The 18,855-nt window shown below is 38.6% G+C and overlaps 1 protein-coding gene across 3 annotated transcripts in view; it reads left to right on the top strand.

Annotated features, from left to right (window-relative positions):
* The window catches only part of MTUS1 (microtubule associated scaffold protein 1), an 81,028-nt gene that overhangs the window by 22,166 nt on the left and 40,007 nt on the right, over nt 1-18,855 (top strand). The window contains exon 1 of one of the 3 annotated variants that reach the window (XM_005415510.2): nt 7,662-8,332. The exons of the other annotated variants lie outside the window; for them this stretch is intronic. Within the exon in view, the coding sequence (XP_005415567.1) occupies nt 8,212-8,332 (121 nt within the window). The 5' untranslated portion in view covers nt 7,662-8,211. Of the gene's footprint in view, nt 1-7,661; nt 8,333-18,855 lie in introns of those variants that run through there. 3 annotated transcript variants of the gene reach the window in all.

Raw genomic sequence — 18,855 nt, 5'->3', positions numbered from 1 at the left:
ATGTAAGTCAAGCAAAAGCAAATATCCTATTTGGCAGTTCCAAAGGTAAAGCAATCACTTTGGGAATAAAACATGTGAATATTTGGCTTATCCTGGTTTTCCATGACCCTAAAAGGGATCTGTGGTGTATTATGGATAACAAGTTAGACTTACATTTGGAGCATAAGGCCATTGTCAGGACAACAGCCAGGACAACTGATGGATACACCTGTAAAGTGTTATTCAAAATTAACAGTGTGATTTATATTGTATCTTTTAGCACTGTGATGGAGTATGGAGCATAGAATTGGTTGCTAAAGGCTGTAGAAGCCATGAATACCAAAGAAGCTTTATCAAAAAATGGTACATGCTCCACCATGGTGTTCTGTTTTCTTACTCTCATAAACAAAGGATGTTTCTTTTAGTTCGTCCATTTGTGGGAAACTATAACACTGAGAGAGGAAAGAAATTAAGTAAGGGGGCTTATTGCAAAAGTGAGTAATAGTGCTGATCAAGCTCAAATGGAAGAATAATGTATAAATATAACAGTCTAAGAAGTTGTCCATTGGAACAGGTTGTTAAAGGTGGGGTCTGACTCTTCACTCAAACCCTTTTATTGAGATAAGATGCTTTTGCTGACAAAATACTCCGGTTCAGACAAAAGTTGGAGGCATACTTTAAGATTCAGTTTACACCCCTTTCTTTCGTGCTCTTAATCAACCCTGTTGAAACTTGAGAGGAAACAGTTCTTATGTTGTAGATTCTTTGATAGAGTAGGTTACTCTCAAAATACTTGCATTTTCCAGGTCTGGAAAACAAGAATTAGTGTTTATCACACTCTGATTGTGCTTTGTCAACAACAAACAAGACTTAATATTTTAAAATTATATGTTATACTGTGTCAAAATGTGTATTTTCCTTAAAAATTGGGAAAACTGTTCTGAGATGTGATGCACATTGTTTTGAGTGCCAGATACTTAGGTCTCCAGTTGACTGTGACATTCAGCAATGTATGGCAAATTACCCCAACTGATGAGGGGATATCTGCTCAAATAACTCATTAGGGTTCTGTTTCTCCTTTTGTATCAGATCTTTAGGGGTTTGTTATTGATTGGAGAGTGGTGTGTATTTGCTTGTAAGAGTTTTTGCAAGTGTAGAGAATCTGTGCAGGCAGTGGTGTTGCTTGGAGACTTGAAAAGGCCTTGATATGTATGTGAATATACATGCCCTGGCAGCCAAGAGGTGCAGAAGTGGGACTTCTGACTAGCTCTAACTGGGAATTTCAATATAGAAGTATTGGATAGACTGGATTCTCAGTCTCCGGTGTTAAAAGCTTCATGGTAAAAGCATTTGTAAATAAGTTGGGTTAATCAGTTTTTCTGTCTCTGTCCCTATCTCCACAAGAAAAGCCAGGAAATCCTGAAGAAGAACTTGGAACAGTTTTGTATGTTTTGGGGTGACCAGAGTAGTACAAGATTAGAGTCTGTATTCCTTTAAAACAGTTAATGTTTTACACACTGGAAATTCTGGGAGTTGAACAATGTAAATTAATATTTTCACTTTATGCCTTGAAAAGCAACAGACATCAGGGTTAAACCTCTTTTTGCAGATATTTTACTGTGGCTGAATGATTTTGTTGCCTTTCTAGCTGCAATAAAAAGCTGGCTATAGACTTTTTTTAGATGTTTTTCTCATTCATGTGAACTATGAGGACTGTCTGAATGACTCAATTGTCTCATGATCTAACCTTAGAATACCTTCAGGCTAATGCTCTTACAAACAGACAGCAAAGCTAAGTAGAGTAGCTACTGCAGGTGAACTAGCTATGAAAGCTGGCATTTCTATATAAATAAATACATATAATCTAAATGTATGAATTTGAGTTTCTTAATAATTATATTCATTTGGGACATGTAATGATATTTATTTTGAAGGGTTAAGGGAATGTCTATAAACCTGAAATAATCTTTGAAACACAATAGCTGTTGCCTTCTTGGCCAGATTTTTACACTGTTACTAAATAAAGTATAGTACAACAGGATCTAAGGATTTAATTTCTTGGGTGAGACCTAGAATGCTCCAGAAGTCTTCAAAGTGGAATGGCTGGTTTTGATAATCAGAGAATGCCGCTCTAAACACTGAAGTAATCTGTTTTGAGTGGGGTTTTTTGGTTTGTTTGTTTATATTTAAACAAATGCTGTTTTCCTGTTATAGTGTGTTTGTTACAATAGGCAATAGGATGCAAAAAAGCCAGAGGTACATGACAACACTATATTAACATATACCAGATTTGGTCCCTTCAGCTAAGTCTGTCAGTGTATTTGCATTCATGTTCCTTGTGTTCTTCTCAGAGTTGATCTTTTGAAAGTTAGCCATTTGGGAAGGTTGTCTGTTGTTAGGTGCTAACAGCACTCTTCCCTGTGCCTTCAACAGATATTTTTACAAAAAACCTTTTACAAACAAAAAGGAATTCCAAAGCCTCAAGGTTTGCTATGGAGTAACATATGAGCCGTCTAAGTGGTAGTAGTAATGTGTGGGCAGTTTGTCAGGTTGATGGACTGAAAATGTTGGGATTATATTTAAAATTACAGCAATGAGGACTTGGTAGGGGTTTTATCAGTTTTGCTATCATGACAGATGATCATTCATTAAGGCCTTTTGTAGCCCAACCAAAATGGTTTTCGTACTACCAGGTCTGTTTCTTCTGTTAATGCTTTTAAGTAAGGACTTGTTTTGTGCATTACAGGTTAGATATTTCAGAGTTCTTTGTTATTATTTAGTTCCAAACTTCTGTGAGAACCTTGCTCTCCAGCTCCGCACATCCATACTCCAAACAAGTGGTGATGCAGAAGTATGCAGGCTTTCTACCGCAGGAATGTTTGTAGTTTATTTCTGTGGTATTTATTCTGTTGTGGGAAGGAATGTCTGTGGTTCTCTTCCCTGGTATTTATTTTGATGTTTCACAATAACAAGCCACACAGGAGAGCAGCACAGAGCTTTGGTTTTCTCGCACTTGTCTAAATATTGGGCAGGCCAGCCTCTGTGTGAGTAAAGAGGGCAGCTGAAAGGGATATCTACAGACTGCATCAGCTCAGTCCAAGTGATAGAGAAAATTCCCTTGTTGGGAGCTGGAGTTCGTTGGACCGTGTTAGGGGCTTAAGTGGACATAATACTTGAAAGATCATTGAGCTGTCAGAGAAATGTGAAACTCATGGTCTTTTGTCAAAGATGGTTAAACAACTTGTACATCTGCCTTTTTTTCTGCAGGTCTGCAGTGAGGGAGGGTTTACAAAGCCCACACGGGTGGGCAAAAGACAGTGAGTTATCTTGAGTGTGCTTTGGGCTCTCCAGATAAACCCACTATCATGTCTTAGGGCATATACTTGCCAAATTGACTTTATTTACGATACTGCTCTTTCTTAGTGGCTCTCTGGGTATTGTTGTGAGGCCATGGATGAAATACACATGCATGGGGAATATAAATCAGTATTATGTAAACAAATAATTAATAGATCTGTAGGCTGTGGGTCTAGTTTAAGCATTTATTTTTCCTCTGTTGCTTGAGATTTGAGCTCACAAGAACTTAAGCATGCACCTACCCTGTTTCTGAATGGCAGCAAAGAAGTGGTTGCGAGTTTTTTTTCACATCTGGCCACATCATTGAAAGGCATTTTATTTCAAATTTTAGGGCATTTTACTCTAACATTAGTGATATTGTACAGTGTTGTAGGGTAGTAGCTCTGTAGGATTTTGACTGAGGAACTCTAACCAAAATGCCATTTTGAAAGGGATACCTTGCAAATGCACTTCCCTTAAATCAGAAGTTAAAAGTGAAATTATTCTTGTAGTGTTTTGTGGCTATTCTCAATTATAATAGAGTGAAGATAATGTAAATTCCACTGTTGCATGTGGGAAACACAGATCAGCCTGATTCCTGTATCAGTTTGCCTGGGAATCCACTGCAGCATCACCTTCAGTTTGACAGGCTGCTGAATTTATAATGATTAAAAGCTTCTGTGAACAGAAAGAAGAAGCATAAATTATTCAAGATTTTAGTTCCAGCTCTGAGGAAGGAAGATGTTTCCTTTTTTTTTTCAGGAGAGGATTTGAGCTTAAAATTAGTCTTGAAGGTGCAGTTTGCATTCATTGTGGCAGCGGGTACTGTTGCCTACAGGACGATTAGCTTTTCAAAGCGGAGCACTGGCTAGAGCAAGGAGATCACAGGAAAGTGGCGTGGGAGCAGTCATTTTCCAGAAATAAAAATGAGGACACAGATGACCTTTTGGCTGTTAGTAGGTTCCTGCTTTTTGCATCTCTTTGCATAAGCAATTACCCTTCAGTTCTTCCTGAAGTAAAGCATGCCAGTAAAACCCATCTGCTCTGTGCTGCTCTTGCTGTCTTGTGACATGGAGCCAAGTGTCCTTTACATGGACTTCTTGGGTCTAAATATCTAGTTCCTGATTTAGACCTTTATACAGCGAGACACTTAACTGTGTTCCAGTGGCATTTTTAAAGGTTGTTGGATGAGGAGAGAGGGAAAGGGACAGCAGAAATGCAGACACTGTGGATTTGGCCTCGTGAGGCTGAATTGAGAGCCTGTACATGCCAGTGCACTTTGCTCCTCTTTTTCATATTGCTAATGTTCCCAGGAATGGCAGATATACTAAATCTGCTGGGGTTAAAATAGGTCTGGCCCCTCCGTCGATGTGATGGTGTCATCAGGTACTGATGCATTTAGCAGCCCAGACTGAATTACGTGTTCATAACAGGATAGAGCCCCTTTTTCCATGTTAATCACAAGTTCTGCCCTTGGAGTCAGAGGGAAGGCAGCAGTAAGACGCTAGTGAATAAAATCTGTCTTGTCCTTTTGTCCTTTGTATATTGCTTCCAATTTTATTCTGCTCTTTTCTGGTGCTATTTTCTGTCGCCCTTCTCTAATGTCAAGAAAGAGAAAGACCTGTCTGTGATCCTCATGTTATGCATGAAATGTAGACAGTGCATGCTCCTGGCGTGCTCTGTGAAGATCCTGTGGATTACACCCTGGCTTTGTAGTCTGGCAGCACGAGGCCCTAGACTATCGTGGGAGTGCAGAGAGGAGTGGAAGGTGCCGTTTTCTTGAGCCGAGGAAACCATGCTGGCACATGCACGGCCACCACAGTGGGGCTGTGCTGTGGTGGGACACTGAGCTCTGGAAAGATTACTGGAGGAACCTCTCTGCAAGTTAAGTCTTGCCTGGGAGCTGCTCAGACTGGCGTGGGCAGTACTCTTGCCGGCTGCTGTCAGAGCACTCTGAGCACTGGGTACTAGATGGCACTAGATGAGAAATGCATCCATTGCTCTTTATTTGTGCTGTCAGGTCTGCTTCTGAATAACACAGACTTGTTTCAGGTTTCTGGGGTTTAATAGAATTAAAACTAGAGGCTGGAAAGGCATTTTTGTCAGATTAGAAGGTTTTTTACAAGTAATATGGTGTGTCTGTTTCTTCATGGCCTATTTTCACCCAAACAAAGAGCAGGAAAGAAGAGGCAGTAAAAGTATTACTTGTGTATCTTCATAAAAGTAGTTTTGTTCTTTCCTAAAAGGATTTTGATGTTCATATAGAGCTTTGGTCTGCTCATATTTTGTTTGGTGATTCATTCCTTCTGCAGTTTCCAAACTGGTTCATTACATCATGTTTTTCCTGTAGAGATTCTTTGGTCTAGCTCCTGTTCCTAGGAGGTTTCAGCGGGGTGTTCCATCTTCTCTGGTTTTACAGCCAATGAGGAGTTCTTTACCTTTCTCCTAAGCACTGAGGCAGGGATGGGGAGAAGTGGTGGGTTGTTTTTTGGATGTGTTTTGTTGGTTTGCTGTGGTTTGGGGTTTTTTTTTAGCCTGATTGGATTGTTTCCACCTTTTTGAGAGCATCAGATTGGGAAGGTGAGAAAATATTTACTACATAGGGCAGCTTCTCCCTTGGAGGAATGTGGGAACAGGAGGGAAATAAAAGGGAGTTCTTCTGGGGGTGCCCTGGCAAAAGGGTAAAACTTGGTGTGGCTGGGTACTAAATGCTGTCTGAAGACTGGCTGTATGCCCAGCAAAAATCTCAAAATGCCTTAATTAAGAAATGATTTGACAATAATGATCTAATATTTGATGAGATGTGCTTTTGAAACTGTGCATGTGTGAATACACAAGTCTACTGAATTGTGCTGTAACAAGCCTTCTGGTTTACTGCTCAGTGTGGTTTTCAAGCATCATCATAATGCAGCCCAGAAAGGGGCAATGTCTTTGATAATAGTATTGGATTAGGAAAGAGTCTGGAACTGCAGGCTGTTGGAAAGATAGATGAACACACATTGCTTGTGCCAAAGCTCTTCAGACTAGAAGGAATAGATGAGGTTTTATAGCAGTAATGACATGCATGCCCTGCTGTGTGCAGAGGCTGCCCTGGGAACCAAACAAAAAAACCTAATTTACTGTCTTTGTACTTACTTTGAATGGTTTTGTGTGGACTGAAGATGTATTATAGTACTTCAGAGTTGGTGTTTCATCAGTGTGCTGGGAAATAAATATTTTGGTACCTGCTTTGAAAACATGCTGGTATATTCTCACACAGTCTGCTGTGGAAGTTGCCTTGGTGGGTCTGTCTGGGTGCTGTGCTGCAGCTCTTCTGCTCTACATACAGTGAGCATCTGCTTCACTGTCACTGCACCCGGCTCTGCCTGATCTCAGAGATACCCAGATACAGCAACAACATGCTATTTTTAGTTCTAGCTGATGTGGAAAATAAGCTCTATGAATTTAAAGTGCATCTTGAGCAAGTAAAACATGCTATTAAAATATAAAAGTTAGATTTGTGGAGGTAAAGAGAGAACAGGTAAGGCACTGCTGAAATGAGAGCTGTCACTGTGATATTTAATTTGGCTTATACCTGCTTCAGACTAAGTTGAGTTAATTTTTTCTGGAAGTGGAAAAACTCTTCAAAGGTATAGATGTTAGAGAAAATTGGCTGGGGTTTGCTGAAATGGTAGAAGTGCAGAATCAATGGAAAAGTACCTAATTTTGTTGTCTCTAAAGAGTGACAAAGTCTGTGGAGGCCAGCTCTTCAAACAACGCCAAAGAAGTATGAGCTGCCACTGTCTTGTCTCCAGCACTGGCTGAGAGTACTTGGGTGGTCCCTGCTGCAGAGGCTGCCTAGTAAGGCAGCTGCTGACCTCAGGAAAAGTAGTGAAATGTTTCTTTTTGCACAGGAAGGTGGCCAGTGCATGTATGTGTAGTCATGGTCGCAGATAAAAAATGTGACATTTTCTAATGTCTTTTCATGTCTTCTAATGTCCTCTTACTATTTAATGAACTTTTCAGCTCATTAAATAGTAAGAGGAAACTTTTTATGTGAGGGCTAATCAAATATGGAAAGTCCATCTATTTTGTAAGAATTCCTCCAACACTGCTTATTTGCCTCAGTGTTTGGGTGCCTTCAAAACCCAGCTGGCAGAGAACTGTTTTAATGTGAATTAATGCCCGAGTCCTTCTCCTCTGATGATAAATGGAAGCATCTGCAGTGTTGAGCTGCCAAGCTGAGCAGAATTTCCCTTAAGCAGCTCTCAAATAGTGAATTGTTCTTAGAGAATAGATGCATCTTTGGATTTGTTAGTACTTTAAATGTGGACATAATATTTGATTGAAAGAAGCAGTTTTAAAAAGTGCACCCTGCAAAGATTTTTGGAGAGCAAAGCTGAACTGTGCCTCCAGGAATATTCAAATAATGTTCCTTACAGTTTCCAAAGAAGAATTACATGGACTGTGACATTGCCGGATGATATATTCAGCTGGTGAGACCACCCACTTCCTCCTCCTCCCTCCTCATCCTCCTCCTCCCATTTCTCCTTTTCCAGTTCCCAGCCCACGGAGTCCCGTAGCAGATTGAGCATTGGTTCTGTGATGCAATTCAGAGGCTGTTGGTTTTCGAAATCACTAAGTCGGTTTTATTCTGAGGACAAGCTTTGTTTCCAGAACATCTGGTGAGGAGAAGCTGCCAGCAGCATTTACATTGTGGATATCTGCTTTTACTGATTTTTTGCTTGTCTGTGCATAAGGAGTAACAGCAAAGGAATGGAGACCTGATTATTTCTTCAAGCCTGTTTCCTTTAGCAAGATTTGCTCACTTCTGCCAGTAGTGATTTTAAAAACATAGTATGTGATAGTACATGGAGGCTGTTTCTTGCTTGTGTGTCTTCCAACTGCGCTGAAGACATGTTATGGTCCCCGAAATTTTCCTTATCCAACATGCGCATAAGGCTGACAGCAAAGGGATTGCTCCGAAACATTCGTCTGCCTTCTGGCTACAAGAAAAGCACTGTTATATTTCATACAGGTTTGTATATTTTTAATATGATGATTAGAGCATGCATTGAGTGAGTATCTTGTTTACTTTAACAGCATCTTATTTTTAGCAAGTAAGAACTGTACTGGGCGTGAAAGTTTTTGAATTTCAGACAGAAGTCTGACTTACAAGCAAAGTAGTTTCATATTCTAAGCCTCTGCATGTGTGCTGAGCTGCTTGTTTGGAAGATAGTTATTCTGTTTGTGAAATGCAAATTGGGATTTGCTCTTTCCTTGCACAAATCCAAAAATAGTACCAGGAAGTCTGTGCTATTAAATATTTATCTAATCATTTTAATGGTTATCTGCTGGGAGCACTGTCTTCTGTATCTTATTTAGGTGCAAGAGGGGAAGAAGGGAGGGAAGTGGAATGAATACAGGCTGTCATAGTGTGGCTTTCTGTCTGTGGGAAATATTTGAATAATTACCTATAGATAGCTGTTATCACAGTTGTGCTAAATACATCTTACTTGCAAGTGGAACAAACAAACTTTTGTGCCTCTTCTTTCGAGACAAACCTAAAAGGTACAACGTTTTGAGACACTGAAGACAAGTGTGTGTGTGTGTTTAATTCATACACACACACAGACACAGAGAACACAAAACCAAAAAAAATTACAAAATTCTCAGCTGCATCTGACCTGATTTTTATTGGCAGTGTCCAGCAAAGCAAATAAAGCAAGTTTATGGAAGGTGGCCTTTATTCCAGGGCATACATGTGTCATTTTGGGGGTGAGGGGTGGAAGTTGTTTTTTTGTTTGAGCTGAGCTATGTGACATCTGGAGATACCTGAGAGCATCTTATATAAGTATTTTTCTCCACTGTACTATTTACAATTTTCTTTAATTTTACTTAGAGGGAGCAAGCAGCTACATAAGCTAGTTTTGCAGAAGCTCTTCAAGAATTTCCTCTCTCATTTGAATACCACCCTTTCTGCTTTTATTTTCTTGGAGTTGAGTGCTACCAGTCAGCTTTCCTTACTGTCCTGTCTTTTCACACGGCAGCTTAAACCATTCGCCTTGTCATTTCTTATCCTTGCCAAAGTAAATCCAGCTTCAAAATTCTTCTGGGATGATAAATGCATTTATGAACATAATACAGGCTAACTGTACAATATAGGCTTCTGTTTGCAGGTTGCTTGTGTTGGCTTTAAACCAGGATTTAAATACCTTGATGCCAAAAACTCTTATGTAAAGGGTGTCTTTGTGCATATAACTATGTAAATAATGTGAAATTTCTACATAACACATACTCCAGGACCAAAAATCCTAAAGGAGAAGATAAGGGGAGATAATGTTCAGTCTTCCAAATGTTCATTTAGTGCTAGTGAAATCTGTGTAATTTTGGAAAAATAAATGTCAGTGTATGTATTAAGAGAATTTTGCAATTACAAGAATCAGCTTTTGGTTTCATTTATTTTGAGTGGATGTGAAAGCAAAACCTGCCTGAAGGTGTCTGTGAAATACAACATGTAAAATAGACTGCAAGCCCTGTGTTCTAGTTGAGCAGCACTACATTAAATAAGAGGTGCTGAATAAACCTTTTGTGTGTTTTCTCTGTATACAGTATGTACAGACTAATAGCGCAGTACTGAAGCCTCGGAGGTTTTTGCCTGCTTTCCCCCTTCTGCTTTGCTGTCCTTGTGTCTTGTAGGAAGTTAGTATGTTAGCAGAAAGATGACCAGTGGTTAGCTAGAGCTGGGTATACCAAAAAAGTAGGGCATGTGAAAACCAGGTCATAGTCTGTAGTGGAGAATGCAAGTATGTATAGATAATACTGCGGGTTTTGAAACAGCAGAATACATCAAAGCTTGTTAGTGATTATTTCAGGTTCATAAAACTCAGCAACAGTACATGAGGCCATGACTGTGTATATCACAAGCATAAAAGGTTATTTTTTGTTGTTGTTAAATGCCAGGAGGAGCCATATTTAGTTTTGCAGCACAAATATGACCGTCTTTTCTTGTAGTAGTTTAATTTGATTAAAATGATGTGTGGCTTCTTTCCAAGGTCAGATGAGCAGTAGGCACAATAAGCAGTACAGTGTGTCAATAAATAAGGGAAGAGGTAACTGCCAGAAGGAATTTCAGGGTCCATCTAGGAACATGAATATGTATGAGTGTTATGCAAACAACTCCGAGTTCCAGTTTTGACGTAGATTGCACTTCTAAAAAGCATGATCATGAATTTCATTCATCGCTCCCTTTGATCATAGCGTAGATTGACTGCCTTTATTACTGTAGACCACCCTTGAGATACTTACAGCAATCGTTGAAGTGTAGAATTTTAAAGTCATCTAGAGCATAGGTCAGGTTGGATTCTTCTGTTGTCATATTGTGCTTGAGAATTGCAGTGCAGTGACTTGGTGAGGTTAGGATGTAAGCACTTTTGGGAGGAAGAGGATGGAACTTGTTCTTGGGTTTTCGGTATGACTCAAGGGTAGTTCACAGCAGCCTGATGAAGTTTCTTCACATGGAACATGGGGGGACACAGAGTTGTTTACACAGGTGTTAGGTTATTCTAGGTTAGTCATTGCACTTTAGCATTAAATGGATCCTTGGGCTGGATATCTTTGCACTACTTGTATTGTCATTCATGTGGAGGTGTCAAAGTAGCTAGAGTAATTCAGATACGTTGCAGCATAACCATGCAGTCTGTTCAGGGGAAGCTGAATAAAATCAGATGTTTTTCCCATAGGAAGGGAATAAATCCAGGTGAAATTTAATGTAATATTTAACATGTTTTTAAGGTGTTTCAGCTTGCTGCCTTGTGTCTAACTTCCATGACTGTGCTCTGCACTGCTTCAAGGTCAAGATATCCAGAAGTTTCTTCTCTCTCCTGAAATGCAGGCAGACATCAAAGTATCATTTTTCTCAGCAACTGGAAGTATACTACACCTGCATTGTTAGCTGTATATAATGAGTGCCATCTTCAGAAAAATAGAATCCTGATACCTTTAGGAAATAATTTATTTTCCCATCTTGTGACTTATAAAACTTACTTGTAGCAAGTAACTGCAAAAATCTAAACACTTCAGGACTGCATAAACATGGCGGAGGAGAGTGGGAACCACTGTCTTTCAGTGATGAAATATTATATTTGCTTCCTTTATCGAGCCATTTAGGATTTTTACCAGAGTGACTAAAGTGCTCTAATGTTCTTCATGCTTCAGTGGTGTGACAGGGTAAATCATCATCTCTGTGTAGATCATCAGTTGTGTATAAACTGTGAGAGAAAAACATTCTCTTATGAATGATTCAGAATACTAGTTTTGAATTGCTTATATTTTCTCTTGTATAAAGATAAAAGTCCAGGCAAGAAACTAGCTTTGCAAATGGAGGTCAAAGCTCTTGTGCTTTTTGTTGAGAATTTGTCAATATTTCTATATTGTTTTGTATTAAGATGGTTTCATCCAGCTCCTCTTGCTGCTTTTCCTCTGTCTTTCCTTCCCTTAAGCAAACTGTACTTGGTGCTGTTGTCTGGCTTGACTTCCATCGCTTATTAAACATGTTTTTTCAGCAGTACAAGTTTTAGAAGCTCCCTGGCTAATAACAAGCAAACATCATAAATGTGTTTACTTGGACAGCTGACGTCCTTTTTCAATGACTTCTTCCCAAAGTTGTTCTTTGATCACATTGGGAGCTATAAATTACTTCTGTATATTGCAAAGCAGGGCTCTTAAAAAAGGATTCTAAAAGCCTGAGATGCCATGAGTTGCTTAACTGTTCATATCACTTTTTTCCCATCCCCCTGAAGAATAAGTGAAGTACTGGTTAAATGTCTGGCACTACAGTTTAATACAGCACCATAGAAAGATACCCAACACACTGAATCCTGCTAAGTATTCTAAACCCAGAAGTCTGCTGGAAAAATTTTATACAGGACAAGTATGTTAAATATTTATGTCACCCACCAAGGAAAAAAAATAGTTCAGAACTAATGCCAGCTTATCTGTTCTGAGCAAGAGAAGTTGAATAGCTGGAAACCATTCGTCATGGGGGATTTTGAATTTAATCATGTTCCTGTTTAAGTCAATGACATTCTGCTCCTGACTTAATCTATTCAAGACTGGGTACTAAATGACCTGCCTGATGTGCTTGATTTCAGTCTTAGTAGGTCATAGCTTCAGTAGGCATGTAGATGAAAACTGAATGGAGATTCTTATTTTCAGGTGCTTCTGGGTTTGTAAGTACAATTTGTACTCTGCAAGTCTCATCCAATGGATGTGTTTACAATAGCTATAAAATAAAGATAGCACTAGGAATTTCGAAGGTAGTCTCAGTAGCAGAAAGGATCTTCCAAGCTCATCCAAAACCCTGCCCCCCAAACTACCAAAGAAACTCCCCAACCAACAAAAAACATGCCAGAGTCAAAACAGAGTAACTTATATGTGATGTTAATATTTAACCTGTGCATATATTTAATAAAGTATGAAAAAGAATTGAAATGGGGAGCTTTGCCCCAAAAAATCTGAAAAAGAATAACTGGTGTGCTACTGAAAAACAGATGCATAGCAACTTGCGTTCTACTCCACTGTAGCAAGTGACGTTGGATTTTGTTATTCCTTCACTTTAAATAGATATAATTATATGTGAAGGATGCCCCAGGTATTTGCCAATATGAATAGAATTGTTCCTTCAAGCTCAACCTCATAAAAGAAAACTGGAGAGTAAATTGTTGGAGTAAATTGGAGAGTAAATATAAAAGACATAACAAATAATCTCTGCTAGTACCACTGCATATTCTAAGTGTAGATTTTTCCCACTTGACATATCTAATAGGTGTAAAGGGTCTGGCTGCAAGTTCTGTTGCTGTGAAGTAGGTTAAGGTTTGAAAATGACAGGCACCTACATTTACACTTAAAAACTTGAATAGCTTTTCAGTTACTTCAGGGTATTTCCAGTGTGGTAAAACGAGGCTTGTACTTCTAAATCTGCCTCTTCCAGTTTTGCAGTTTGTGCAGATGAATCTGTTACCATAGTAGAAATGGCTTGCAGCATTCAGACAAATGAAGTATTACTACTTATTCAGCCCTTCTAATCTGAACTTCCTAAAACATACAGCAATAGCTTTCTTTTGAGGAACATACCATGACATTTCAGTTGTAGAATGCAACATTTTGAGTGTCAGCCAATTGTCTCACTGTCTTGTGTTAGCCTTCTTTCTTTGCTGGCACTGAAAACTGATGTGTGAAGGAGAATAGAGTTTCTTCCATTTCTAGTTAATTTCATTTTATGTTAAGTAATGTGTAGATTGGGACCACAGTTACCACTCTCACTGCCATGAATGGCAAGAAATGGCGATTTCTGTTTATAGATATTTGCAGTATCATGTAGTGAAGCAGCATTGCTAGTGTATTTCTTATTGAAAAAAATTGTAGTCTCTCAGTATTGCAATGCATAGGAATAACCTGGATCCAAAGGTGATGGAGATGATGTCTTTAGGGAAGTTGTGGTGTTCCAAACAGCTCTTGACTGTTTTGCCCAATATCATGCTAAAACGTAACTTATTTGCAAGCAGACCCTATCTCTCCTGGCTTGTCTTTTAGAAAAAAAAATCTGTCAAGGCTGCACTGGTCAAGCAGTCTAGCTGGAATAGTGTTGTTACAGTTAAACAGGAACAAGTTAAAAGTTGCTGGTGTTAACAACTAAAACTGTTAGCACTATCATCAGCACCTTTCTAACCATGTCCCCCAACAAGTCATGGAGTATTGTTTCTGTTCTTTCTCCTACAGGGACAACAAAATAGCATTTGATCTGGTGAAAAATGAATGCATTGGCAGTGTTACTTAGGTCTTAAAATAGTGTAAAAAAGTCTCCAAAAAACAAAATCCCATTTCATTTATCTGTCCAGATACTCAAATGTGAAAATAACTCACCTTAAATAACCTGACTTGTATCTGCACATGATGTTGCTTTACAGTTGCTATTTACAAACCTTTCATTGGTATCATCTTTACTGATGTGTAGTAATTGTAGCTAAGGCATTAAATAACCCAGGGTCCTGTGTTCAACTCCTGGTTAAATTTATATTTGCTACTTCTTGTCATGATAGTGTGCTGCTTGTACACTTATAGCAAGTAAAAGATTGTCCTCAGGATCCTTGTGTAAACAGCTTGTATGTGATGTTATGGAAATACTTCTAGCTAGGCAGGAAATAGAACGGCTGGGAACATCTGTGGTGAAATTCTTTTAATGGAAGCTCATCCTTTTCTCAAAGAGAACTAGCAGTCCTTCAGTAGAAAAGTCACAGTGTTACAAATGATACTCATTTATTGCTTAACTTCTGTAAGAATAATTTTACACTTTCAGATATGGCTTATATCAGAAGCATCTAAGTTATTTAAAATGTTCTGTTTGTATATATTGCATGAATAGACTTTGTGCTAAGCCTTGTCAGCTATTTTAAGTCATAAAACAGGATTATTGGAAATGTTTTCTGCAAAAGAATAAGTGAACTTTCTTAGAAAGCCAGTTGCAATTATTCTACTCCAAATAAAACAGAAGACTAAAAAAAAATTTGCTTTTCTTAGCCTTAAACATGGCTATGTTGTGTAACAATATAATAAGGCTTGCTTATTTCCACAAATATTACTGTACAACCTACCACCTGCTTAACTCACTTATCAAGTTAAGACATTTTGCCACTTAAAAAGATTCAAGGTCCTGATGTGAAATGAGTAGCATAACCCTATTAAACCTGTATTTCGGCAGGGACCTCAATTAGGGTTTAATGTAAAGGAAAACAAGATGTGTGTGTAATGTGCAGTGAATATTTATCTTGCTGCCTTTGTTAGTGGCACAAGTAAAGGTGCTCATATTTGGAGATTTTTTTGACCTCATGTATGGATTTTGGTCTTTGTGATAAGTTATGGGTATGCCCCAGCGAGCACCACACTTACCTCAGGTGTCAGCTCCTCAAGATTTCTGTTGTCTTCTTTCTCTTCCTCCCTCCCAGCCCACTGCCCAGTTAAGCCAAAATCTGTCTGCCATCTTTGCAGTTTGCTAGCTTGAACAGAAGAGACTCAGGGGCACATAAAGTGCAAGGAATGATATGTTGAATATTTTAAACCTTCTCCACAGGAACTGCCTGGTCTCCACGGCAAGCCTGACAAGCAGTCCCTCCTTGATGGAAGCACTGGTAGCTGTCAGGCACCATTTGCCAAAATGGTCTTCAGTTGTGCAGCTTGGTTAGGAGTGGCTGGAAAGAGAAGTCCCTTAACTGCTCAGCAAGCAGCAGAAGGACTTTGTGCCTCTCAAAGGTTGAAGACATATTTTTAGCTGATGAAAGTGGTGGATGCTGCCCTGTTCTCTGTTTTGTTTTCAGCTTGGCAAGATGTTTTCAGATAGGCTCCAAAATGTTGCACTTAGGGCGTTCCTGAAACAATGGTGTGCAATGTCCCAGGCACGTCCCTGGGGACATATCTTTGCTGTTTAATAGCAGGAAAACTGCTTAACATGACAGGAAAGACACAAATAGGTTCTTGATGTGTGACTGCCCAGATCTATGTAAGCACATTTTGTGTGTCTTTTGAAAACGTGGATTTCCAGCAGCACTTAGAGCTGGTATGAGGCACTTGAGATGTGATATTTTCTGTCTTGAACTTGCAGTGAAGCATGGAAGATTGAGTTCACATGAATGATTTTAACCAGCAGCAACTGAAGTGCTTCTATTAAGATGCTGTTCTATTCTGTTGACTAGCAAATGGTTTTTCAGTGCTAGGGTAGCTTTAAAGTACCATTTCAAGTTTAGTTTTAGTCACATGTTCACGTGTGCTGGTATTCCTTAAAACATGCTATGCTGCTGTCTCCTTAAATACATTTTCCTAAAGTTGTGAGTTTAATTTTGATAGTTTAAATTTTCTTTTATTCTTCAGGGACTTAATGTTAATTGTTCTGATATATGTAATCAAAAAGATGAAAAGCACAAGTGCTTAAATTTCAGATTAGAAAAACAACTTTCACTTGTGTGAATCAGCCCAGTGGAGGTGATCATGTGCAAGAAATATTTTTAGTGCTTTAGAAAATCAGTACTGATCTAGAGTAACTCAGAGGCTTAACTGAGCTGTGAAACAAGGCAGAAATAGATAATCCTCTACTTAGACACAGAAAAGTTTATTGCAACTTCCCTTATGTGATCTTGCCATGGTAGTCATCTGCCAAGAGGGTAATGGTATGTTCTCTGCCCTGTTGTGTGAAAATGGCAGTACAAATTAACACTTCTTGAAAAGTAAATGCTTGGTTATTTTTTGGTCATGGGAAAACACTAAATCTGGGACTGATCTTGAACTTGTCAAATGAAGTCAGTGCAGCTGGGGAAGACCAGCCTGCTGGGTTGCCATTTTGGGCTGTGATTAAAACCAGTCAAGATGATGATTGGAGCCAAGTCACTGATTGATGCCATAGTCAACAATGTTGAAACCACTGCATCAGTGTTTCATGCATAGCCCCTTAGAGTGCTAGGACTGATTCTTGAAGGGATTTGGGAATTTGATCAGTTACTGTAAACTTTATGTTTCTTAGTTCATTTCCAGCCTATAAGCTTAATCATGCCTATATCATCACTGAATTATTTTTTCTAATCCTTAGAAAAAATTCATGTATGAGCTTTGTCTCTGAATTGGTTTGTACTATATTTTATATTCAGAAATTTGTGACTTCAATTACAAAGTGAATCTTTATGTACCAAAAAAGAGAATTTGGATGCTGTTAGTTTTGTAACTTGATATTGCAATCTGTGGCCATCAATTTTTTGAGGAAAATGTTAGAATTTAACTTCTTAGTGATATTTTGGTAGATAAAATATGATTATATTGGATAACTTAGCCCTGATTATAGTGCTTCCTACATGCTTAGAAATGCCATCACCTTGCTCTTTAAAGAACATTATCAGCAAATTTGATTTTTAATCTAAATTTGCATTTAAATGGCTGTAGAGTTTCATGAACACAAGCAAATGTGTTTCAGCTTCAGAAACACTTTTGGTACAAAGGCAATAATGCAGGCAGGGCTTTGGAGGCTCTCTAAATTCCCACTGTCTGCCCTACTTTTTCTTCCATAATATCCTTTAGGCAGGATTTCAATGCCATAGTTAAGTCAGTGACATTTGTTAGAGTCATATAACATCAGCTCACACTAGTGTGATTAGATAAATAGCTTCTGAGTTCAAACTAAAAGCCATTCTGTCCTCTGTATCCAAGATAGCTGCAGATACTGCACAAGGAAAAATGTTGCATTTTAATGTACTAGTCTTGTGGTCAAAAACGTATTTTTCAAGTCTCTGCTTTGTACAGTTGTTTTCAAGGGAAGATTTTGATTCTTTGCAAATTACTAAGCCTTACAAATGCTCTTCTCTGAAGGACTTTGAGTAGCTGAGAAAAAAAAATCAAGTTCTTGAATCTAACATTAGTCTGAGCTAATATATATTCTGACTGTTAGCTAATGTGTTGGTTGTGAAGAAAGAATTACCATGTTGAATTAGAAGCTATTGACAAAGTGAAGTTCAGTCAAAATTCCAAATTCATTCTGGTTTGATTGGTTTGTTGGTTTTAGTAGACCTCTATAGAACATCAGCAGAAAGAAGTTTGCAAATTCAAAATACTAATTGTATATGCTACCAGAGTCATGTTTGGAGTTCTTCCTAGTCCTTTCTTGGGTTGTTGAAGCCAAGCTTTGTATGTAGATATAGATTTAATTTATGATGCAAAAAAATAAGTCTGTGAACTTCTCTTACTTGGATTTGTAAGTAACAGTGTCTCTCCCAGTTACTTTACATTTATCCCTAGCATAACTTATAATGCTTGAGAACTCTTTCAGAAGGAAGCATGTTAAAAAGTAGTTGAAAAACAATTAAGCTGTTCTCACATCTGACTTTCCAGAACATAGGAGATTGCTCTGTGTGCATGAGAGCAGAAGAGAAAACTCAGCTAGCCTTTTAGTATCAATGTGAAATGTAGCATGAAGAAAAACTCACGTCAGTGATTTGATCTATGTGAAATCAGGTTGAGTTTCTTATGGAAGAAAACATACAATGAAAAAAATGCAGCAAGTCTTACCTTCTTTGTGAAACACTTGAGGTTAACTTTTGAGCAGTAAAAAACTTTTTGAGGTAAAACAATTGAGCAGTCTGGTGAAATGCCTTCTGTGTCTAGGTAGTATTTACCTTGCTTCAGCAAGGAGTGATGTGAATGGTTTCAGAAGGCTTTTTCCAGCCCTGTATTATTGACGTTGAGCAAGGTGGGGTGGACTGTAGTATTAAAGAAGGAATACATTCAAGTGTTGCAGCTTAAATGGCTTCCTCCTTTCTGGCTGTGTTTCAGCCATTTCACCCATGGTACCATGTGAGGGCTGGGATTTCACAAAGGCTCGAACAGGAAGAGGCCTGTATTGGCATTGCTCTGCTCTCAGGGCTTGTGTGAGGGATTTCTACACGTCTGTAACATGCACACACACTCCGAGTGTATCCAAGGAGCATATGGAGAAACAAAGGGATCAGGATTTGTACTGGGGGGATAGTT

Source organism: Geospiza fortis, unplaced genomic scaffold (genome assembly GCF_000277835.1).
Source record: "Geospiza fortis unplaced genomic scaffold, GeoFor_1.0 scaffold40, whole genome shotgun sequence".
In the NCBI taxonomy this organism is placed as follows: Eukaryota; Metazoa; Chordata; class Aves; order Passeriformes; family Thraupidae; genus Geospiza; species Geospiza fortis.
This window is presented reverse-complemented; position numbering and strand designations above follow the sequence as displayed.